Here is a 25,006-nt window from a genome sequence, read left to right on the forward strand (position 1 = left end):
TTAAAACAGTTGCTATATTGCAGGTTGGTGGGTGGACCTTGGCTTTGAAGCCTGACACTTAGTTTTCTGTGTCTGTTCCTCAGAACTGGGGTTGGGGGGTCCTCATAAGCTTGTCAACAGTTCCTTGTTAAGGGCAAACAAGGGCCACATTCACACCATACATTTAAAGTGCTTTGATACAGCTTTAAATAGCCATGGCTTCTCTCAAAGCATTCTGGGAGCCATCGTCAGTTAAGGGTACTGAGAGCTGTTCCCCTCCCAAAGAGACCATACCCAATCCATCTTCACAGAGGATTCTGGGAATTGTAGCTCTGCAAGAGGAACAGAGGGCCTCCTAGCAGCTCTCAGAACCCTTAACAAACTACAGCTCCCACAATTCTTTGGGGGAAGCAGCGCCCTAGGTTCCTCCCTATCCAAGGTCTCTCTCTTACCTTGGACTCTGCTTTCAGATGCAAGGCTTCCTGGCTGGAGATACCATCCTCTTCTCTTCAGGAGTGACTCAGCTTCCCACTTCCCTGCATTCCTTCCTCCTTTGAGGAGGAAGGGCTGAAACCGCCCTAAAAATAACCAGATGCCGGCGACTGTTCCGGAGCCAACTCCGCTCTGCTTTGCCAGAAAACACCGCTCCGATTCCAATTTCTCGGCATGGTTCCCACAGTCATTTTTCATCTTCCAGAGTTCACGAGGGCCCTCCCCAAATCCAGCAGGTTGCTGTGCCTCATTATTATCCTAATTACCTTGCATCATGGGAGGGTACGGCCTTTTTATGAAACATGCTGTTTGACTGCAACTCAGCCCTGATGGTTTTAATTCACATCCGTAAGCAAAGGAGCAGCTTCCAGAGGAGTGGAAGACGATGCATTAAGGCTCCTCCTGACTTGCTTGTGCAAAGACTACACCGTGGTTAGATGCCAGGTACTTCCAGAGAAATTGTTTGTCGATCATCCACCCTGATTTGTTTGCGGGGAGGTTGGAGACTGTGTTGGCTCCTTAACGAGCATCCTTTCTGTGTGAAGGTGTGATGCCCTTGCATCACAGGAAGTGTCAGTCACTTTCCAGCACATCTTCCCATCACTTTCCTTCTTGCACAACCCAAAGCGGGTTTGTTATGCAGGACCTCCCAATCAACTTCTCTCGCCCTTTTAAGAATGGTTGCTAGCCAAGGTGACTGTTCTACACCCACAGTAAGCCTCTAAACGCCAGCTTCTGAGATGCATGGGTGTGGAGATTGCACTTGTGCTCAGGCCCAGCTTCTTGGCTTCCCATAGGCATCTGGTTGGCCGCTGTGAGGTTAGATGGGCCTTTGGCATAGCTGTCAACTTACAGATTTGAAAATAAGGGACCAGCAGCCTCGAAAATAAGGGATCGGCAGCCAAATTTTAGACAACCAGCCGAAATACGAAGTTAAAAGGGACCAGATAATTTTGGAGAGCAGCGTCGGCTTTTGGCCCTTCATTTCCAGAGGTTGCTGCTCAAGACACCAGGTGATGAAACACTGCAAAATAACTACAAGCTGCAACCACTTTTTGCACAAAACGAAGTCCAAGCTACGAAGATGCTGCTGCAGTTCTGTATCTTTTCTCTCATGCTCCATCTGCAGCTCTCAGTTCCATCAGGCGGGGTGGGAGGAAGAGGGGGGGAAATAGCGCCCGAAGTTAACCCGCAAATCAGACCATCTATGCTAGTCTACCACTACAAATCTATGGGAGAAGCACTTGCGGTCCTTCCTCCGCTCTCCCCCTCTATGGTTAGCCCTTGGAACACCTGCCCACGCCTCTGCCTCCTCCTCTTCCTCCTCTCTCTGAACTGCTTTCTCTATGGTTGCCCTCGCTCTCCTCTCAAGGCTCCTCAGCAATTCATAGGCCACGCCAGGCTGCCCATCTCATCTGGGTCCTTTGTTGGCACAGCCACAGTACGGCCTAGTGGGAGCGGCGGCGGCGGGCAGAGGGGAGATCCCAGGCAGAGACGCTCAGTTTGGTGGCTGTGAGGAGGATGGCGGCGGAAGGGCCCGAGGCTCCCGCCAGTCCCGGCAGGGAGGGGCTCCCAGGGGCTGAGGCTGGTGAGAGGAGGCCAGAGGGGGGTGGGCCGGGCAACCAAGCAACACAGTTGGAGCCTCCCTCCTCCCTGGCCGACAGGGAGAGAGGGAGAAGAGCTGCTTCCTTTGAAACCCAGGAAATTTAAGGGACATCATCAATAAGGGACAGCAGTGGGATAAAGGAGTTTCCCGCCAAATAAGGGACGGTTGACAGCTATGGCCTTTGGTTTGATCCAGCAGAACTCTCTATATGTCCTATTGCTGGGGTGGAGAACCTCACACCCAGGGTGTGTGTGGAATGCAACCTGCCATGTCTCTCTTTCTGGCCCTTGGGTCTCTCTCCCCACCATCATTCTTCTCTCCTAGCCAGCTAGAAAGGATCCCAAAGTGACAAGGCAGGGAAAGAGCTCCGCCAGAGATTTAGGAGAGTCCTTGTGCACTTTGGGTTTTGAAAATCCAAAAACATGTCCTTTGAGTGGGAGTGGAGGAGAGAAACATCATTTAATAAAATAGGACTATAGGAGGCTGCTTCATATTGAGTCAAATTACTGATTCATCTAGCTTAGTATGTTGGAATAGCTCAACCAGTAGAGCATGAGACTCTTAATCTCAGCATCGTGGGTTCAAGCCCCATGTTGGGCAGAAGATTCCTGCATTGCAGACGGTTGGAACAGATGACCCTCGTGGTCCCTTCCAACTCTGCAGTTCTGTAACTTGGTGATTCTGCAGCAGCTGTCTGGAATCTCAGACAAGATTCTCTCCCAGGCCTCCCGAGAAATGGCAAGGACTGAACCTGAGACCTTCTGCATGCAAAGCAGATGCTAAACAGGAGGGAGGTGTGCCTTTGTAGCTGCAGGTGAGCCTATTTTGAAATTAATACTTCTGAAGGTCTTTGGCAAAAGCTGGCATCGGATCCCATGGGAACACATCCTCTCTTGGCTTGCTAACATAACACAAACAAGTCGTAATTATTTTCTACTGCCAAATGTTAGTAGGGATGGTGTATACCTCTGTGTGTGTGTGCGCGCGCGCATGCATGCACACACATGAACATGTTTAAGAAATTTAAGGGCTGCAGCTCAGTGACTGAGCATCCACTTTGCATACAAAATTCAATTCCTGGCATCTCCAGGTGGAGCTGGGAAAGTCACTTACCTGAAGCCCTAGATAACTGCTGTCAGTCAGAGCCATAGAAAACACTGAGTTAGATGAGTCAATGGTTTGTCTCCTGGTATAAGCAACCTCCCGTGTTCTACACACACCCCTGTCTCTCTATGTGTGCGTGCGCACACACACACTTATATCTTACCTCATACACACAAACACTTTCAGAACTAATTTCTTGGGCTGGCGTCTCCGTCAGGTTTTGCTTGCCATAATATATATGCATAATTCCTTAGGCTCGCTGTCACTCTGGCGAAACTGGTTTTGCAGGGTTTTAGAGCTGCAAAATTAAAAACTAACGCAACCCGTTTAATAAGAGGCAAAAGTACACACTGCCACCAGTGATCCTTCTTTCAAGTGGCCTTCAGTTCTCGGGGTGGGGGTGGGAGGTTGAAGCCTCTCCAAAAACGGGACTTGATGGCAAACAATGCTGCACTCAGAATGGCCCTCTCTGACAACTTGAAGGGTTTTTAAAATCAGGATTTGGTTTTTGTTGAGGTGTCCCTTAACACAACCACGTTTGAGACTTGTGTTTGTGAGCCTGCACAGATGTCCCTCATGCAGGCAGTGAGAAGATGAGACTCTTAAAAATCAAATGCCCACTCTAGCCAAGAAAGGGCATTGCATGTGAACAGTAGGTATGGGAACTGCCCCTCCAAAAACACCCAATTTTGATATTGTGTGTTTTGTTTATTGTTTATTTAGTTCATAAAATTTCCATACCTCTTGATCGTAAAAAAAACACACGACAAAATTATCAGTAAAAACAGCTACTTAAAATATTCCCCCCCCCCAAAAAAAAACAATGAGCTAAAAAAGATGATTAAAATACACTTCGACATTCTATATATCTGGGTAGCCTTGCCTAAGCAAACAGGGTCTTAGCAGGCACTGAAAAGAGTACAATGAAGGCTGCTGACTGATATCAATAGGCAGGGGTGCTGCCACAGGAAAAGGTCAATTTCTTACAAATATTTTGTGGCATCTGTAATTGAAGCGGTCAAGCAGGCATACAATATGTGGGGTAAGACGGTTCGCAGGTAAACTGGTCCCAGGTTGTTAAGGGCTTTATATACCAATAGTAACTCTTTGAACATGGTCCAGCAGCAAATTGGTAACTACTACAGGCCTCTAAACAAAGGTGTTCTCTGTTGACCGGGGTCTTAACCTTTTGCCGCAGCATTCTGCACTAACTGCAGCTTCCGGATCAAGCACAAGGAAAGCCCCGCATGCTGCACATTGCAGTAATCCAGTCTTGGCATGGCATATAGACAGTAGGGGAGCAGTGCTTGAGTGCCACCTCCTTCCAGGCAGATAAAGGAGCCCCAGCAGCCGGCGAGCACCTATTCCCATGTATGCAACCAACCTTCAAAGTCTGGCCCGATCCTTTATTGAAGGCTCACCCAAACAGCCGCCATTGTGGTCAAGCCATCCATGCCAGCCACCAGGCAGAAGCAGCCACCATCAGTAGCATCTGTGGACCAGAAAGGTCTCCGGCTTCGTTACAGAGGGACGTTTTGCAACACTCAGCAAAGGAATGCAGCCCTATCAGTTTGGAATAGATATCTTCGTAGCTGCTGCACATGGTCTCGGTGGCACAGCCTTTCTGAAAGGTCACAGTTCTGTTCTCTGGAAAAGAAGGAAGACAGGGTTTTTTTGATTTTTCGAGGGCCATATTCCATTCTGGGCAATCTTCTGAGGGCCGCATGGCAGCAGTGGGTGGAGCCAGAGGGGAAAGTGGGCGGGGCAACTAATGGAAGCTTCGCCTTGTAGGGTAGGCTAGTTTCTACCCACACTTAAACAACCCTCTCTGTTATCGAAGTTCAAGAACAGGCAGAAAAAGAGAGGGACATGGCCTATGGAAAGTTCTGTAGAGCATGAAACTCTTAACCTTGGGGTCATGGGTTTGAGTCCCACAAGGAGAAAGATTTATGCATTGCGGCGGGGTTGAACTATATGACCCTTGTGGTCCCTTCCATCTCTACAATTCTATGATTCTATGAAGGCCAAATAGAGATACAATCGTACCTTGGAAGTCGAACGGAATCCGTTCTGGAAGTCCGTTCGAATTCCAAAACATTCAAATACCAAAGTGCAGCTTCTGAATCTTCTGCAGCCAATCGGAAGCCTCGGAAGCCCCGACGGATGTTCGGCTTCCAAAAATTAGTGCTTTTTTCTGGGGGGATGCGGGGGGACGCATCCCCCTAAACATTTTGTGACTCTAACCTTGGCCTCATTGAGGGGCAGTCTTTCTTTCTTTCTTTTTTAAATGCTTTATTGAAATTAAAAAGAAAGAACGAACAAAAATTCATCCAAAAAGTAAAAACAGTAATCTATGTTATATCAGATCTTGATAAATTCTTCTTACATCTATAACTTAAGAAGTATTTCAATATGAGTAGGAAAAGGAGAATACCTCTAAACATTTTTTTAGAAAAAAAAGCACTGCCAAAAATAGTTCGCAAACCAGAACAGTCACTTCCAGGTTTGCGACGTTCGGGAGCCAAAACATTCAGGAACTAAGCTGTCTGAAAACCAAGGTACAACTGTACCTGGTGGCTCCCCACTCCTAAATTGGAGGTTTTTAGAACAGCGTAAAACCTGCATCACATTCCACCTATGGACACTAGAGGGCGAAATGGTCCTCTTATACTAAGACATATCCTACAAGTAAAGAATGAGTGAGAAATTGAGGGGCCCTCCAAGAAACGATGTTTTATTGCAGGTGTATTCTGCAACATGTTCTCAACACAAGGATGGTGCATCTGTGGTGGATTTGCTCTATGATGCCTCCCCAATGCTGCCACATCCTTGCCGTCCGGAGGGGCTTTAAAACTCAACCAAAGCAGGACAAAAATAAACCAGAACATTTGTGGCATACGGTAAATAGTTACGGAGATAGGCACTCATTGGAAGTGAAGCAATGTGGTTTCCCCAAAACAGATGCAATGCTCGATCTTTTGAAAATGGGATAGCGTGTGCAAATGCCTTGATAGCATCAGGAGCACAAATCAATAAAGTAAAGGTAAAGGTACCCCTGCCCGTACGGGCCAGTCTTGACAGACTCTAGGGTTGTGTGCTCATCTCACTCTAGAGGCCGGGAGCCAGCGCTGTCCGCAGACACTTCCGGGTCACGTGGCCAGTGTGACGAAGCTGCTCTGGCGAGCCAGAGCAGCACACGGAAATGCCGTTTACCTTCCCGCTAGTAAGCGGTCCCTATTTATCTACTTGCACTTTTGACGTGCTTTCGAACTGCTAGGTTGGCAGGCGCTGGGACCGAGAAACGGGAGCGCACCCCACCGCAGGGATTCGAACCGCCGACCATGCAATCGGGAAGTCCTAGGTGCTGAGGTTTTACCCACAGCGCCACCCGCGTCCCAAGCACAAATCAATACGGAGGTGCAATTAAAAGGATGTCTTCAGGGGCCGTGAAATTGACCAGAATCTGCATGCTTCTGTGCTGGACCCGGGGGTAAGGTACTGTGGGAACAAGCAGAGTCCACACGAAGAGGGGCGAGGTCCGAGGCGGAGAGCCGGGCGGGGAACAGGAACGCTGGAACAGGAGGCCGAGCAGGGAACAGGAACACCGGATGGTCAGGAACAGGAGACCGAGCAGGGAACAGGAACACAGGAAGGTCCGAAGCCAACAACGACGTTGCTCCCGCAACCTGGGGCCGGGCTGACTGGGCTTTTATCCTCTTCTAAGGCCAGGGGCGGTCCCGGCCCCCAGGAGTCCCGCCTCCTCTGACCTTAAGGCGAGCACTCCTCCTGGGAGCAACCAGTTCCCTTCGCCTCTCTGCCCTAAGCCTCTGCAGATCAGGAGAGGCCGAAGGGTTACTGGGCCCTGGAGGAGGCTCACCTGTAGCCACTGAGTCCTCAAGCCCCTCTGGGGCCAGAAGGGTTTCACCTGGGGCCAGCTCCTGATGCTCTGCCACAGGTGCAGGCTCTTCAGCATCTAGGCCTTGCCCCAGTTCAGCCGGCCCTGGAGGCGGGGACTCCTGTGCAGGCTGGGATTCCTCTGGTTCGTCCTCTGAATCGGAATCCCAGGCCATCACACCATCCCCCCTCCCAGGCCCCCCCTCAACCGAGGGTCCGGACCCGGCTTGCCGGGGTACGTCGCATGGAACTCTCGGAGGCAGGCAGGTGCGTGGACGTTGGCCGCTGGTTCCCAGGAGCGGTCCTCCAGTCCGTACCCCTTCCAGTCAATGAGATACTGCAGCTTTCCCCTGTGGTAACGGGAGTCCAGGATGCGTTCCACCTCGTACTCAGGCTCTCCCTGAACCAACAATGGCTGCGGTCGGGGACGGTTCGGGTGGAACTCGTCGGGTGGGGCCACCGGACTCAGAAGGGACCTGTGGAAGACCGGGTGAACCTTCAGGGTTGCGGGCAACCGGAGACGGAATGCCACAGGAGAGACTTGGTCCACGATAGGAAAAGTGCCGGTGAAGCGGGCGTCCAACTTCCGCGAAGGTCGAGAGGGGTGGAGGTGGCGAGTGGAGAGCCAAACCAGGTCACCGACGCGAAGTTCCGGCCCCACCTGGCGGTGGCGGTCGGCCTGGGCTTTGTATGCTTCCTTGGCCTGGTGCAGTTGCTCCACCAAAAGCTGTTGCTGGGACTGGAGCTCTTGAAGCCACTCCGTCACCGCCGGGACCGCGGATGCCGGCAGCACCTCTGGAAACAGCCGTGGATGATAACCGTAACTGGCCTGGAACGTGGTCTGCTGGGTGGACGCATTCACCGCGTTGTTGTAGGCGAACTCCGCCAATGCCAGGTGGTCGACCCAGTCATCCTGCTGGTAGCTGCAGTAACACCGGAGGTACTGCTCCAGCACCGCGTTCGCCCGTTCCGTCTGGCCATTGGTCTGTGGGTGGTAGGCTGACGAGAGGCAGACCTCTGTCCCGAGGGTCTGGTGTAATGCTCGCCAGAACTGGGATGTGAACTGAACGCCCCGGTCGGACACCACGCGCTCAGGTAGGCCATGCAGGCGGAAAACATGCTGAAGGTAGAGCTGAGCGGTTTCCTTGGCTGTGGGTACAGATGGGCAGGGAGCGCAGTGCACCATCTTGGTGAAATGGTCGGAGAAAACTAGAAGGCAGGTACAGCCACGAGATGGGGGTAAGTCCACTACAAAGTCCAACGAAACCGTGTGCCAAGGGCGTGGTGGAACTGGCAATGGCTGAAGTAGGCCGGGGGGTCGCCCGGTAGGGCCCTTGGCGTGCCGGCAGACATCACAACCAGCAACGTAGCGAGCCACGTCAGCCTTCAGGCGGGGCCACCAAAACTCGCGACTTACCAGATGGGTGGTCCGATACCGTCCAAAGTGCCCCGCTGCTGGGGCATCATGGGCCATCCGGAGAACCTCCAGCCGCAGTGGCCCTGGCGGGATGTACAGACGACTGTGGTGCAGCAGAAGGCCCTGATGCAGGACCAGCCCTGGATACTGTGGGCTGGACCCTTCAGCCAGCTCCCGGAGTCATTCCTGGGCCCAAGCGTCGACCCGCTGCTGTTCCCGCACCCGAGCCTGCAGTGGCTCCGCCTCCTGGGTGGCCAGGAATGCAGCTGGAGGTAGGACCGTGGTGGGTTCTGCTTGCTGTACCGTGTCTGCGTTGTCTTCAGGTTTCCGGGACAGGGCATCCGCCTTCTGGTTCTGAGAGCTAGGGATGTAGCAGATCCGGAACTGGAACCGGGAAAAGAACAACGCCCACCGGATCTGTCTTTGGTTCAGCTTGCGGGTGGTCTGGAGGTACTCCAGGTTCCGGTGGTCGGTTCTCACCTCCACCGGATGTCGTGCCCCCTCAAGATGGTGGCGCCAGACCTCAAAGGCCACCTTGATGGCCAGTAGTTCCCGCTCCCACACAGTATAGTTACGCTCTGCTGGTAGGAGCTGGCGGGAATAGAAGGCACAGGGTAAGAGTGGCGCTTCTGGTCCACTCTGTTGAGACAAGACGGCAGCGAGAGCCGTACTGGAGGCGTCGGTCTCCACCACAAAGGGTCGAGAGGGGTCAGGATGTTGTAAGATTGGCACCCTCTGGAAGCAGGCCTTCAACCCCTGAAACGCCTCCTCTGCCTCCTTGTCCCAGGAAAACGGCGTCTTTGGGCGCAGTAGCCGGGTCAACGGGGTGGTGCGATGAGCATAATCTGCGATGAAGGTCCGGTAGTAGTTGGCGAACCCCAGAAACCGCTGTAGGTCCTTGCGGTTCCGGGGTGCCGCCCATTCTCGAACCGCTGCCACCTTCCCAGGGTCCTTCTGACCCCATCTGGAGAGAGCCGGTGTCCAAGGAAGTCCACAGTCCGCTGATGGAACTCGCACTTGCTGAGCTTTGCGTACAAACGGTGCTCACGCAAGCGCTGCAGCACGGTCCGGACATGTCCCTCATGGCGAGCCGGGTCACGGGAGTAAACCAGTATGTCATCCAAGTACACCACCACGTACTTGTCTAACAAGTCCTGGAACACGTGGTTGATGTAGTGTTGGAACACAGCAGGCGCGTTGCACAAACCGAAAGGCATAACCAAGTATTCGAACTGCCCGTACCGGGTCCCAAACGCTGTCTTCCACTCATCCCCGGCTCGGATCCGAATCAAGTTGTAGGCCCCCCGGAGGTCCAGTTTGGTGAACACCTGTGCCCCTTGCACCCGCTCCAGCAACTCCGAGATAAGGGGCAAGGGGTACCGGTCTGGGATGGTAATTTTGTTCAGGGCTCGGTAATCATGGCAAGGGCGGAGTTCCCCACATTTCTTCTTAACAAAGAGCACTGGTGCCGCGGTAGGCGAGGTGGAAGGCCTAATGAACCCACGCTCCAGGTTCTTGCACAAGAAGTCCTGCAAAGCCTCGCGCTCTGGCTCAGTTAGAGAATATAAGCGACTCACTGGTAAGGGCGCTCCGGGCTGGAGGTCTATGCCGCAGTCAAAAGGCCGATGCGGCGGCAGCTGGTCTGCCCCCCGTTCCTCGAACACGTCCTGGTAGTCCTGGTACACGGTTGGGAGCGTGGGTGCTGCCTCCCCCGTGGGCGCGGCCACCAGCGTCTCGGATTGAGCATGGGAACATGGGTCTGGGAAGTGCACAGTCCGTTTGACCCAGTCAATCTGAACGTTGTGAGCTTCCAGCCAGTCCATCCCGAGCACTAGGGGGAACCGGGGCATAGAGGCAATGTCCAAAGTTCGCAACTCCCGGTGCTGCTGGAGACACAGGACCAGGGGCTGGGTCTCCTGAGTAACGGCACCTGAACGCAGAAGCCGTCCGTCAATTGCTTCCACCTGGACCGGTTCTGGCTTGTTCCGAAGTGGCACCTGATGATGGGCAGCAAAAGCAGCGTCCATATAGGAGCGGGTTGCTCCTGAATCCACCAAAGCATGAGTAAGAATCCAGGGCCCACCTGGAGGGTATAAACGTACCGAAACCATAAGATGTTGCAAATCCATTGGTGCGGGCCCATTCTGCGCTGTTTGGGACCCCCGGTAGCTAGGGCCATCAGCTACTGGGGTTGGCGGTTTCCCCTGCGGCTGGCGTTTCTCAGGGCAGGACCGAGCGTAGTGTCCGCTTCCGCCACAGTAGAGACATAGATTTCCCTCCCGACGCCGCACCTTCTCTGCGGGGGTAAGGCGTGGCCGCACTGCCCCGAGCTGCATAGGCTCCTCCGTTAACTCAGTTGTGACCGTGGGGCTGCCGGAAGAAACTGGTGCCGAGAACTGGAAGTGACGGCGACCCCGGGCCTGACGACGATCCTCCAGCCGGTCGTCTATCTGCAGACTCCGTTGAATGAGAGTGTCTAGCGTGGTGGGGCGTTCCATTGTGGCCAGCTGGTCCAGTATCTCGTCCGAAAGCCCTTCGAGATACTGGTCCCGCAGTGCCGAGTCATTCCAGGTCAAGTCCTGTGCCAACAGCCGAAACTCCGTGGTATATGCGGCCACCGTGGACTTGCCCTGTTTCAACCGCCGAATCGCCCAGTTGGCTTGACTCCCTTTCTGGGGGTTGCCGAACGCGGCCTCCAAAAGATTGCAAAACCCCGTATAGTCTGCCAGCAAGGGGGAGTCTTGCCTGAGTAGCGGCAACGCCCACTTGGCCGCCTGGTCCTTTAACAAACTAATCAAAAAGTGCACCTTGGTGCGGTCGTCAGGGAAGTTCCGGGCTCGCCCCTGAATATACAGCTTGGCCTGGGCAAGGAACATGGGAAAGCTGGCCGGGGCCCCATCAAATTTCTCAGGCAAAGCCACTGGGTACTTGCCAGGAGCCGGGGCGTCGGCCCCAGGAGCCGGTAGGGCTTCCAAGCGCTGCTGAAGTGCCGTAACCGCGTCGCTGAGCTGCTGCACGGTGTGAGTCAAGGCCTGGTTCTCCTGGGCCAAAGCCACCAGCGCAGCCGCCTGGTCAGCCATGGCCTCTGGCTCTTCCCGAACGCACCCCAACGAAGGGGGAGTGCGGGTGTGGCGGGAGCAAACTGTGCTGGACCCGGGGGTAAGGTACCGTGGGAACAAGCAGAGTCCACACGAAGAGGGGCGAGGTCCGAGGCGGAGAGCCGGGCGGGGAACAGGAACGCTGGAACAGGAGGCCGAGCAGGGAACAGGAACACCGGATGGTCAGGAACAGGAGACCGAGCAGGGAACAGGAACACAGGAAGGTCCGAAGCCAACAACGACGTTGCTCCCGCAACCTGGGGCCGGGCTGACTGGGCTTTTATCCTCTTCTAAGGCCAGGGGCGGTCCCGGCCCCCAGGAGTCCCGCCTCCTCTGACCTTAAGGCGAGCACTCCTCCTGGGAGCAACCAGTTCCCTTCGCCTCTCTGCCCTAAGCCTCTGCAGATCAGGAGAGGTCGAAGGGTTACTGGGCCCTGGAGGAGGCTCACCTGTAGCCACTGAGTCCTCAAGCCCCTCTGGGGCCAGAAGGGTTTCACCTGGGGCCAGCTCCTGGTGCTCTGCCACAGGTGCAGGCTCTTCAGCATCTAGGCCTTGCCCCAGTTCAGACGGCCCTGGAGGCGGGGACTCCTGTGCAGGCTGGGATTCCTCTGGTTCGTCCTCTGAATCGGAATCCCAGGCCATCACAGCTTCAATGTGGGAGGCTTATCTGGGATCAGGGCGACCTAAACCCTTTGCTTTGGCGCTTTCTACACTTCTGATGTTGGAGAGGCACACCTAATCCATCCAAAAAGGAAGACTCCAGAATGTTTGTTTACCCACACTTTTATAACACTTTAACTGGCAAGGTTTCCCCCTCGCCCGCCGAGAATCCAGAGAACTGTAGTTTGTTAAGGGTACTGAGAATTGTTAGGAGACCCCCTCCTACCACCCTCACAGGACTACAATTCCCAGAGTGGCCCAAGTAAAAGGGTTGGTTGTTAAAACCACTTTTAAATCCATGGCGTGGGTGGTACAAAAGCAAGAATCTCCTGTCCTCAAAGGAACCCGGCTCCTTGTGTCTCTGCATGAATAACCAAGTTCAGATGTCGATAAAAGAAGGGACACCAAGAACAGTGACTCACACAGAGAAGCGATGGGGCACCTCACCTGAGAACAGCTCACTTGACTGCATCCTCTCTGTCAGGAATTATTTCCTACCTGACGGAGAGGTGTTGCAGAATTAATTGCTCCTGGCACAGTGGTACCTCGGTTTTCGAACGTAATCCATTCCGGAAGACCGCTTGACTTCCAAAGCGTTTGAAAACTGAGGCACAAAGGGCATTCTGCAAATTCAATGGAGAAAAAATGCTCAGCAGAAGCCGTTCAACTTCTGAGGCATGTTCGAAAACGGAAGCATTTACTTCTGGGTTTTCAGGTTTTCGGCGTTCAAAACCGAAACGTTCAGCTTCCAAGACGATCAAAAACCAAGGTACCACTGTAGATACTAATTGGGATGGATCAAAGCCGGAACAAAGATGTAACAAATAACCTCCTCTGTGTATGGAGACTCTCCTTGTTTAAGGTAATTTCACATGGCCCTCAAGTAGTGTATCCCAAAGGGTGGATTCCTGTAGCAGCAGTTTTTCTGATCCATGCTTCTCTCTAACACTTTGAGATAAGGAGTTGTGCCCTCTTTAGCATCTGATCAGGCCAACAGGCATGCTTCCCAGGCCTCTGTATACACACTCTTGCCACTTTCTTACCTCTGTCGATGACACGTACGCACTGATCCATGACTCCTGTGCAATTTAAAACTTGCAGTCTGTCCTGAGCGCACTCCCCATGCCCAGACTCCTGGCAGGTATAGCATTGCAGCCCATTGGGCTGTCCGGAAGTTATGACTGTAGAGTAAAAAAAGGGGGGGGCTTTAGTGATGATGATCTATTCAATTTCTTAAGTCACCTTTCTCCAAAATGCCTCAAGGAAATGATGGGTTTTATGCAATGCTGCACCAGCAGGGTTCTGCTCTGGCCCTCTCCTCTGCGCTGGGCTCAACACTCAGACTCCCCCCCTCCCCCCGCCCGATGATGCAACAACATACACATGAAGTCACAGAAGTGTAAAGTTGAAAAGGACCCCACGGGTCATCTAGCCCAACCCCCTGCAATGCAGGAATCTCATCTAAAGCATCCCTTACAGAAATAGTGCATGCAATGCGCACCAGTGTGTGACATGCGCTGGACCCCCTCAATCTTGGGCACAAGACAGCACCTCTATCTTCTGAAAAATGAGTGCAATTTTTACCTAAATTAAACATTCTGTGGATTTCCTATTTTTCAAAATATTAATTTGGAAGAGGTGCAACGACTCTCCTGCAGCTCTCCTGTTCATTCCCATGGGGCTTGCGCTGGGGGGGACTTCCCTGCAGACTGTGTCCTAGATTGTTATTAATTGGCATACAGGCAGAATCCTACACCCAGGCAGTACCTACCTGGCAGAAGGTTATCAAAGCACGATGATTGTCATTTACCTGGGAAGCTCCTGTTGTTGCAGTTGGAACTGCTGCAGACCTTTTGCTCAACAAAGGCAAAATCTCTCCCGATCTGGTATGCCACCAATGTGTCCTTAAAGGAACTGCCTCCACATCCCTTTATGATGGGTTCTGTTTCTTCACCTTGGAGAAGCAATCATCAGGTGATGTCCACAAACAATAGGACCATTTTTGGATATAAGAAATGCAGCTAGTAGATTGTCTCCACTTTTAACTCCATTGGCGCTGTGGGTTAAACCACAGAGCCTAGGACTTGCCGATCAGAAAGTCGGCAGTTTGAATCCCCGCGACAGGGTGAGCTCCCGTTGCTCGGTCCCTGCTCCTGCCAACCTAGCAGTTTGAAAGCATGTCAAAGTGCAAGTAGATAAATAGGTACCGCTCCAGTGGGAAGGTAAATGGCGTTTCCGTGTGCTGCTCTGGTTCACCAGAAGCGGCTTAGTCATGCTGGCCACATGACCCAGAAGCTGTACGCCGGCTCCCTCGGCCAATAAAGCAAGATGAGCGCCACAACCCCAGAGTCGGCCACGACTGGACCTAATGGTCAGGAGTCCCTTTACCTTTATTATCTCACTAAATACATATTACAGCATCTCCATATACTATGTATGTTTAAATTTGCATGGTGGGTGATATTTTGCTGGTCCATGGAACAGCTTCCACAGTATCCACTGCCCTTTAGCATTGAGGCAGTGTTCCTTTTTTGCAATTAGCTGGAAATGCAATTAAAACAGATTTCACACAGAGCTTAATATAGTTCTATATTATCCAGCAATGCCAATGGCCAAGATCCATCTATGTCTACTCAAAAGTAAGCCCCTTTCAGCAAAGGTCTCTTGTAATTTGAAGTTTCCACTTAAGTGGCTCCACTCATTTCATTGCATGGATATGGGGTAGTGGTGCATTGCCCCTTAATTGCCCCATATTTGTCAGCTTCCGTTCCCCACTGTAGTGGAGGAGAGTAGCAGATTATTTGCTTCCTGTTTTTTTCTTTCCTTTCTTTTATGGCTAAATAGCTCTCTTTCACTATAAAAGGAGTATAAAAATATGCAAGGAAATTGGTAATTAAACTACTGACCCACCAAGCAGGAAACAGAAGCCCTCTAACAAGGGGCAATTTATCATGAATCCAGCAGGAAGACGTAAAATGGTGAGAACAAAAAAACAGAAAGCATTTAATTAAAGGAACAGTTGCCTCTAAAGGTTTTCATAGTGCTTTGCCCGTCCAGCCTAGAAAGACCAGCTCTGCAATTGCATTTTATTGCAAAACACACACAGTCTTAAAAACATAGGAGAGCAAGCAACTCAGAAATATGTTTTTCCAACACCATGTGCATCATTTGCGGTGGTGATTACGCAGCAGGTTGTGGTTGCAGAGGTTTCCCTGCACCTATTGGCTAGTGACCATCTCATCCTTAGCGATGCTTTAGTCTCTCCTATCCCTGTGCGCTTTGAATGCTTTGGTACCCACTTGGCAATACCTGGCAGGAGGTGCTGGGAGATCTGCACGCACTGGTCTTCACTCCCATAGCATGGCTCTGTGGGCGCATTATGGCCACATTCAGCTGCGCTCCCGATGCAGCTTTGACACTGCACACCATTTTTTGATCCATTTCTGTGAACTGTTGGAAGCAATAGTGAGCAGCAGTGGGAAGAGACAGAGATCATCAGTTTCCAGTCCATTTCGCCACCTGAGGCAAAATGGAAATTGCTGCCTGCCACCCCCCCTCTCATCCATATGCCCACCATTTCTACTGCCTCCTCCCAGCTCTCAGCAAACTTGGCAAAAGCAAGAGCACTCCTCAGAGCATTGCCATTCGACTCCTCCCCGCCCCAGGGAGGGGTCACCTGATCAGCAACATGGCATGCAGGAACACCCTGGCTGTCACCAAACTCAGCAGGAGCCAGGGTGCTCCTCAAAGCATTCCACCTGGGGAAGATAAGCAGCAACACTGTGCACTGTAACACCTCCCTCTTGGCAGTGGAAGAGGTGGGGTGGGCAGAATGCCGCCTCTTGCACTTCTGCCACCTGAAGTGTATCTGAAGTGTATCTGAAGAAGTGTGCATGCACACGAAAGCTCATACCAAGAACTGACTTAGTTGGTCTTTAAGGTGCTACTGGAAGGAATTTTTTTTGTTCTGCCACCTGAGGTGGACTCTTCACCCTACCTCATGGGCAGGCCGGCTCTGTCACATCCCCTAATTGGGGGATGTGTTTTCCCTCTGGCAAATGATGTGAGATGATGAAAGAATGGGCCTTTTCTGTAGCCTGTGGAATAATATCCCCATGAAGGCTTGCTGGGCACCAACACTGATAACTTTTCAGTGTTAACCTTTTTCTTTGCTGCAGTTGGTGATTGGTTTCTTTTTCCTTGAGGAGCTGTTCTGTGGTGGCCAGACCTATGTTAGGGGGGTGGAGGGGTTGGGTCGCAAGTTCTCCATTGATTTTAGCATGTCTACTCAGGGTAGGACTGGCTTTGGATACAACGCAATAGGTTTTGGCTTTCAATTGTTTTCTTTTTCGTGTTCTGTATGGCTTGCTTTGCTCTGTCACTTTGAGGCACTTGTGCAAAGAGGAGAACATGAAGAAGAAGAAGAAGAAGAAGAAGAAGAAGAAGAAGAAGAAGAAGAAGAAGAAGAAGAAGAAGAAGTTGTTTTATTATTAGGAATTCATTAAAGAAAATGTTCCATCAGCACAAGTATTACAGCTTGCTCTGACAGAACATTATTCCCTCTCCTGCCCCTGAATACTATTGTGCCGCCCACAGATTGCAAGCCAATTTCAGGGAGCACACCAAGGGAAAGGAGGGGCAAGCCCCACTCTGCTAGCAGAAGTCCTTGCATGGACGTCCACTAGCGGGACTAATTAGTTGAATAGGCGACTAAGTTTATATATATATATATATATATATATATATATATATATATATATATTCTGTCTCTGCTTTTTAAAAAGCAGAGACATCACCTTGCCAACAAAGGTCCGTATAGTTAAAGCTATGGTTTTCCCAGTAGGGATGTATGGAAGTGAGAGCTGGACCATAAAGAAGGCTGATCGCCGAAGAATTGATGCTTTTGAATTATGGTGCTGGAGGAGACCCTTGAGAGTCCCATGAACTGCAAGAAGATCAAACCTCTCCATTCTTAAGGAAATCAGCCCTGAGTGCTCACTGGAAGGACAGATTGTGAAGCTGAGGCTCCAAGACATTGACCACCTCATGAGAAGAGAAGACTCCCTGGAAAAGACCCTGGTGTTGGGAAAGATTGAGGGCACAAGGAGAAGGGGATGACAGAGGACGAGGTGGTTGGACAGTGTTCTCGAAGCTACCAGCATGAGTTTGACCAAACTGTGGGAGGCAGTGGAAGACAGGAGTGTCTGGCGTGCTCTGGTCCATGGGGTCACGAAGAGTCAGACACGACTAAACGACTAAACAACAACAACAATTTTAACTGTTGCTATATCTGTATTGTCCCTGATATACCTAATTGCAAATTCAAATGTATCCCTATCATGTTTTATGACTTCCTTGATATTGTATGTGGGCTGGAACTGGTCTGTGACTGAAATAATAAATTCATTCATTCATTAGTTGAATAGGCTTATTATTATTATTATCATTATTATTATTTATTACTGACAAAGCACTGAGGTGATGTTTTCATGAAAGTGTTTATCACTGCCCCCAACATAGCCTCACCGCTAATTCAGATCACATCAACATGGGCATGCACCATTTCTGTATCACATACCATCACGTGTCAGAGGCTGGCATAGATTGAAGGAGCAACAAATCATCGACCAGCTTAAAGATCCCCTGTTCCTTCTCTGATAGCGGCGGCACAAATTTGAGTCGCCGCAGCCCAGTTTCACTGTTCCTGCATCCACTGCAAACAGAAGATCAAACAAAGGAGTTAACCCACTGCCAGCGTAGGTCGCTATCACAAGCATCATTTTAGATTTGCAAAGGATGTTATGTCTGGTCCAGGTCCAGTGTAAATGATTTTGTAAATAAACTCAAAGAAGAAGAAGAAGTGAGGCCTTGAAATTTCCCACTGCTGGTGAGCAGACTGGCAGGTGCACAGGTCCCCTGGTCAGTTTCCACCTCTAGTACTTTAATTAAAGTACAGGGATTTTTACATGATAGCAAGTATTTAAATTATGGGAAATACTTGAATTATGGGACTAAGCTGTCTCAGCCAGAGGACCACATTCTGGGTAACCTTCCTTCCACAGGTCACATGCCAGTGGTGGATCGGGCGAGAGGCAAAAGTGAGTGGAGAAGCAAAGGCAAATTTCACCTTTGTACAGTAGGCAAGTTTCTGCATGTATTCACACATCCTTCATTGTCCTTCATCTGAGGAAGCATTATCACGGTTCAAGGACATATTCCACCAAAGCAGACACACTCAAGCATAGTCTGGAAGGGCTGTAGCCTCAGAACAGTTGCAAGAGCCAAAGAGAGAGTAGGAGACTCACATTCACCCCCTGGGGCTGAGATTCCCTACTGCTACTCTATAGCCTTCCATGACAGATGCTCAGAGGCCTGCTGCTTCCAACCATCAATGATCCTGGAGCAATGCAGAGCATCTTGCCCAACCCCATTTCCTCACCAGGCATTGGCCAGCTGCTGCCTCTTGTTAAATTTTGAGGAATGTCCATAGAGAGGCATGAGCCCCAATCAAATGGTCGCTAATGCACTTCTGATCTCCTGCCACTGTCTGAATAACAGTGTCCACCTGTCCCTATTTTCCAGGGACAGTCCCAGATTTACAGAAGCCGTCCCGGTCTCCGATTTGGTACCCGAATGTCCCTCTTTTTCTTAGGATGCCCTTATTTTCATCAGAGAAATTTTGGAGGATGTGGGGTTATGCGATCCCCAAGCCAAGTAACTATACAACCTTTAGAAGGCAGCCCTGTCTAGGGTAGTTTTTTTTTAATGTTTAACATTTTATTATTATGTTTATATATTGAAAGCTGCCCAGAGTGGCTGGAGCAACCCAGTCAGGTGTGTGGGATATAAATAATGAAATTATTAATGTTGTTGTTGTTGTTATAGGATGGGACATCCCTATTTTCATCGGAGGAATGTTGGAGGGTATGCACTTACAACCAGCGTAGTCCTTGGTCTCAATGAAGCAAGCATCTTGAGACTGCTCACAAACCTCCGCTTCGTTCTTTGCACACTTCCCGTTCTTGCTCAAGCACTTCTGACATGTCAAGCTGTCGGCTGGAGAAAGACACAAAGATAATGTCTGCTTTTTCCATGCTACATTAACCTGCGCTGGGGATGCACAGGCCATCTCAGAGGCCCAGAGAGGCCACTTCCAGCTTTTGAGTTGCTAAGTCATAAGAACAGCTAGTAGTGGTGTAGTGGTTAAGAGCGGCAGTCACATAATCTGGGGAACCGGGTTCGTGTCTCCGCTCCTCCACATGCAGCTGCTGGGTGACCTTGGGCCAGTCACACTTCTGTGAAGTCTCTCAGCCCCACTCACCTCACAGAGTGTTTGTTGTGGGGGAGGAAGGGAAAGGAGGTTGTTAGCCGCTTTGAGACTCCTGAAGGGGAGTGAAAGGCGGGATATCAAATCCAAACTCTTCCAAACTCTTCTAGTAGCTTGTTCATATAGTTAACTGATTTCATCACGGAATAAGCTTTGCCATCTGAACGGACATATTTCTCTTTATACTATATTTGCACCCATCTGTCATCACCCTGCTTTCATGGGCTGTCTTCCAAGGTTCTAAAGGTGGGGAAAGGAAGAGGGGCAGGAAGAAAAAGTAGGGGGATCCATATCTGTAGTAAATGAATTGGAGAGGAAGTAAGGTCCCTGCATGTGTGACAGTTGTAGTCTTCTGTGGACGTGGGGCGGGGCGAAGGGAGGAACTGGGGAAGAGGCAGGTGGAATTGGGTTAAAAGTGGCATTTGGAGGAATGGGATGTAAGGAGGAAGGGAGGACAATTTCAGGGCTCTGGGTAAGAACTGCTTGTCAGTTTCTTCCTCCTTGGTCTCAAATTCCTCTAAGGAAGAAGAAAAGTATGGGCCAAAGCTGGCTTAGTTGCCCCTGCCTGTCATTGCCTCTGACTCTTTCTGTATTGGGCTCTAGCGCCACCTACTGTTAGGCTCCTTGCCTTCTGCCCTACCAGTCCAATGCAAACCAACCACCACTTCTGCTTCGACTAATGTTTCAAGCCCGCCCCTCTGATCTTGGTGGGATCTGGGCTCAATGACAGCTTCAGTCTTATGCACCATCTGAGAGTAAGCACTGTAAGTGCTGCTTCTGGAAAAGAAAAAAGTAGCATGCGTATGATTGCATTGTAAAGTTAGCTATATGGCGGTCAAACAAATTTACTGTGGCTTTTGCAAACTAAAGTTGAAAGCTAAAATTTTGTGGGGGGTGGGGAGAGGCGGAATAGAGGAGCCCTTAATAAAATCCAACGCCCCCTTTCTCCGGCCCACAAGTTTTAGCCATATTTATGACCCCCTCCTATAGCTGGTGACACAGGAAGTCCTATTGAGTTCAATGGGACATACTCTCATTTCAATGTATATAGGATTTCAGCCTAAGTGAGACAACACAAAAGGTAGGGGGGATGAAGCTATTTTCCCCTTCCCCTGTAATCTAAGTACCACAAAAGTCCACTTCTAGAGGGCTAGAGAATTAATTGCAATATATTGAATAGCTGGATATCTTTCAGACATTTTAGTCCCCATCCACCCAAATTGCCCTCTATGCAAGCCTTGCTGAAGTTAACAGGGCTTGGCCGAAGAGGTGCTCTCAGTAGATCAACCCACTTAGTTCCCACATCACACAATGTGCACATGCGGCCAGATGCACCTGAGACTTACCTGCGCCAAGGCAGAATATGAAGATCACAAGGGACACCTGAAACTTCATGGCAGCTTTGATGTTCAGATGAGGAGGAGCAAACCTGGCTTGCTTCAGAGGTGAGGGCTTGTCAGGAAGCTGACTTCAGAAACATAGAATGAAGCTTGGGCAAGGATGTGTTTGAAACCTTCAGAACAGGAGATGATGAAGGGAAAAGCTGGAAAGAACAGGGGGAAACCAGCGCTTTAGATCTTTTATTGCGGGAAGGAAGAGCACTGCAAAGATGCACAGATGACTCTGTCTGTAAGCGAATGATACAAATTTGCATTCAAGCACCTATTTATTTATTTATTGAGTGCAATTATATCCTGCTCTTCCAATTCAAGGAGCCCAGGGTGGCAAACAGATATACAATTTAAAAACAATGCAAAAAAAATTACAACAGTTGATGACATTCTAAAAACAATTGCAGTTAAAAACATTTCAAAGCAGTTACAATTAAAAACATACTTCCAATCAATGATCTCAAGGTTGTCAGGAATAGTATCAGCCACCAAATGCCTGGGTAAACAGGACTGTTTTCAGATTCTTCCTGGAAGTTGGTAATAATGGAGACAAGGTACATTGCACTAGGGAGGTCATTCCACAACCGAAGCACCACCACTGTAAAGGGCCTTTTAGATGCATAGGCACATCTGGGCAAATTAAGATGCCGGACTGCTGAGCTATTGCCTATCTGCAGTGCCCCCAGACATTCTGTAAGCAAAATAAAACTTTCTAATTTTTACATTTTACAGGGAGGGTCCATGGAAGTGGCCCAGAGAGTCACCCTCTAACAGCACCCCCAACAGGGAAATCCAGTTTCCCAGCTAGTTTTCATCACCCTCCTTACAGAACTTGGGGTAGAGAAAGTTCCCAGCAGTTGCTATCTCAAATAAGAGACATTGAGCTAGCAACACCTGTCCATTACAGACTCAGGTGGTACCTGTTCACTTAAGACTCGGGAAGAGGGAGAAATTGGATTCAGTTTGCATCTGAAGGCAAAACTAATCACACTCTGTGAAACAATATGCATTCCGAAAACCAATCACCCTTCCACATTTTAATTTTACAATGCGATTCTGCAAAAATGCATATGCTAAAGTGTACATTCACTAATGTGCTTATTAGTGAAGCTAACATACTAAAATGCTGCTGGGTTTTCTAATTGCAGACTGTTGTAGAAATGCGGAGAACTGAATTTAAGAGTGGGGAAACGGGAAACTGTAATTGGCCAATTTGCCATTCCCTCTTACAGTTTAAATTAAATGAAGATGATTTCTTCTAAGTTTTATCCAGAACAGACCCATTGAAATTAACGGGCTTAATATAATCATGCAAATTAATTTCAGTGGTCTGCTTTGAGTAAAACTTAACAGGATACCACCCAATGCTACTGAAAATGACTTAATCGCTGATCAGCTCCACCCCAACACTTACCAGTTGTGGTTGATTTTTGAAGGCACAAATGGATCTCCCTGCAGGTCAGTCTCATTGCCTTGTGGTCCATATGCTGTTATGTGCTTATCCCAAACCCGTCTCCGCGCCTTATCTTCTGCCTCCCATCCACACAGGGGCCTGGCCATCTTGCCCACACCCCTTCCTCCCCGTCATCAATGCCACTCCTGCACTTCCATGAATCGAGAACGTTTATCATATCCAAATACGACCGAGTTCACTGCACCAAGTTGGAACATGTCATTTCTGAGGAACTGGATTGTTGCGACATGTGCCGCCACTTGGCCAACACACGAGGATTGGGAAGTCTGGTCAATCTTGAAAAACCTCACCAGAACAGTTTCTGTTTAGCAGCCACAGACCAACAGTCACTAATTATCCAACTCTCTTTCTAGCGGCCTTAAAATGTAAACCCAGGTCAGGGGCCCAGCGTGGCCCTCGTGGTGTTGCAGAATTACAGAAGCTGGCCGGCCCTTCTATTAGGCAGACTGAGGCAAAGACCTCAGGTGGTGGGGTGGACATGTAACAGGGTAAAAGGGTATTGGGAAATGATATATAATGAATTGGGGGGGGTGTTTAAAAGTACTTTCCCCCAAAAAAGTACTTTGGGGATAATTCAGACCGAAATCCCCAGGTGTCAAAAAAGATTAGAGTGGTGCCTCGCAAGATGAAATTAATTCGTTCCGCGAGTCTTTTCGTCTTGCGTGGTTTTTCGTCTTGCGAAGCACGGTCAGTCGCAACTGCACCTCTTCAAGTGGTTTTAAGAAAAAGGGAAACAAACTCGCAAGACGTTTTCGTCTTGCGAAGCAAGCCCATAGGGAAAACCGTCTTGCGAAGCAACTCAAAAAACGAAAAACCCTTTCGTCTTGCACATTTTTCGTCTTGTGAGGCATTCGTCTTGCGAGGTACCACTGTATTTATGTATGCAACAACTGTGGCCTGTGTTTTGTTAGCCTCAAAATGGAAAACGGGCGAGGTCCCAACCAAAAAAGAATGGCAACTTAAGTTGACAGAATATGCACGACTTGCAGACTTAACATAGAGAATAAGAGAACAAGAAGAAAATATGTTTAAAGAAGATTGGAAAACGTTTATTGAATATATGGAAAATAATTGTGTACAGCTGAAAACGCTGGCAGCATTGACTTAAATTCAACAGTCCAAATACGTTTTGATGGATGCAATAATGGAAAACTGATTGGTATAGTGTTTGTAAAATATGCAAGGATTTAAGATATGTAAAATGAACCATGGAACGAAAAGAAGCGATGTCATTGATATCTTAAGGATGTAAAATGAGTATTTGAAATTGAAAAACAGAAAATTTAATCCAGAGGTGAGGCCCTCCACCTCCAGCTCCTCCCCTGTTCTAGGTAGGACCAATGGGGTCCTCAGAGCGAGGAAATCGGGACAAGGTGGCCATATAAGTGCTTGTGTCACCATCACAGTTTTTGCTCTAGCGGTTAATTGTGTCTAAAATTAGGGCCTCGTACTAAAGCAGAGGCAGAAGTGAAAGTCCCCAAAAAATGCAAATTCCTCAGACAGAAGCGGAGTGGGCTGACAGTTGAATCTCAGCCCACATCCACATCTTACAGTTAAACCATTATCATACCACTTTTAAGCAGACATGGCTTTCCCCAAAGAATCATGGGACTTGTAGTTTGTTATGAGTGCCGAGAGTTGTCAGGAGATGCCTGTTTCCCATTCCCTGAGCAGTTTAACCATGAATTCTTCCACAAAGGGAACTATGGAAATTGTAGGTGATTCTTTGAGGCCACTGATTCAGCATAGGCAGGTAAATAACTGGAGCCTAGCCAAGTTTCCAGGGGCGTTTTCAACGCCAGAATAGGGTGTTACAGGAACCTTGAATGCTCGCCCTAAAAAAAAAGTCCTGCATTTATTTCATTTTCACTCATTTGGCTGCCTCTCTCAGTAATTTCTTTGTGTACATTTTTTAAAAGAAAAATTCTTCTTTGCTAAGAGGCCAAGTCAGGAATCATGTAACCCGTTAAGGTTTGCAATACCAAATCAGATCAGAAGAGCAAGCCATGCTTTCTATCCCCACTTTGAATAGAACATTTTCACACAGATCTGCAACCCTCCCAAATTATGGCCGATGTGATTCTCAGGGGATGTTTTTCCCCCTCGAAATCAGCACACCGAAAATTGGCTCAATTCTAAGCATTATATTTTGCTGGAGAGCCAGTGTGGTGTAGTGGCTAAGAGCAGTGGACTCGTTATCTGAGGAACCAGGTTCGAGTCTCCGCTCCTCCACATGCAGCTGCTGGGTGACCTTGGGCCAGTCACACTTCTTTGAAGTCTCTCAGCCTCACTCACCTCAGAGTGTTTGTTGTGGGAGAGGAAGGGAAAGGAGACTGTTAGCCGCTTTGAGACTCCTTCGGGTAGTGATAAAGCGGGATATCAAATCCAAACTCTTCTTCTTCCTCTGTGAGCTACTAACTTTCACGGACTTATTCACAGGCTAAAGTGTGTTGCTTGGTTATAAATGGCAATTTCTAACTGAGGGTTTTAGAAAAGCTTTCCACACCTAAACAGCTCCAGATGAAATATTCAAGAGACTTCACAAATAAGCATGAGGACGACAGA

At 49.5% G+C, this 25,006-nt stretch overlaps 2 protein-coding genes across 5 annotated transcripts in view; both read right to left on the reverse strand.

Annotated features, from left to right (window-relative positions):
• Positions 1-3,212, reverse strand: part of LOC310851585 (urokinase plasminogen activator surface receptor-like) — a 30,725-nt gene extending 27,513 nt beyond the window's left edge. The window contains exons 1-2 of one of the 3 annotated variants that reach the window (XM_083754148.1): positions 2,279-2,431; positions 738-1,319 (exon numbers count right to left, since the gene is read on the reverse strand). The gene's annotated coding sequence lies outside the window, so the exon portion shown is untranslated. The other 2 variants (XM_083754150.1, XM_083754145.1) reach the window with 2 other exon arrangements.
• A 671-nt stretch (positions 3,213-3,883) lies between these two features.
• Positions 3,884-22,857, reverse strand: LOC310851601 (phospholipase A2 inhibitor NAI-like). 2 transcript variants are annotated; one of them, XM_083754171.1, is made up of 8 exons: positions 22,382-22,835; positions 20,923-21,119; positions 19,186-19,305; positions 17,828-17,962; positions 15,559-15,699; positions 14,060-14,203; positions 13,293-13,430; positions 3,884-4,828 (listed from the first exon to the last, which is right to left on the reverse strand). In XM_083754171.1, exons 2-8 carry the CDS (start codon positions 20,969-20,971, stop codon positions 4,623-4,625), a joined length of 933 nt encoding a protein of 310 aa, XP_083610297.1. In that variant the 5' UTR covers positions 20,972-21,119; positions 22,382-22,835; the 3' UTR covers positions 3,884-4,622. The 2 variants fall into 2 exon arrangements, with proteins under 2 accessions (XP_083610297.1, XP_083610298.1); XM_083754172.1 differs by lacking the exon at positions 17,828-17,962 and having other exon boundaries at positions 4,001-4,828; positions 22,382-22,857.
• Positions 22,858-25,006: the final 2,149 nt, after the last annotated feature.

Source organism: Podarcis gaigeae (genome assembly GCF_964106915.1).
Source record: "Podarcis gaigeae genome assembly, chromosome: 8".
Classification (NCBI taxonomy): domain Eukaryota; kingdom Metazoa; phylum Chordata; class Lepidosauria; order Squamata; family Lacertidae; genus Podarcis; species Podarcis gaigeae.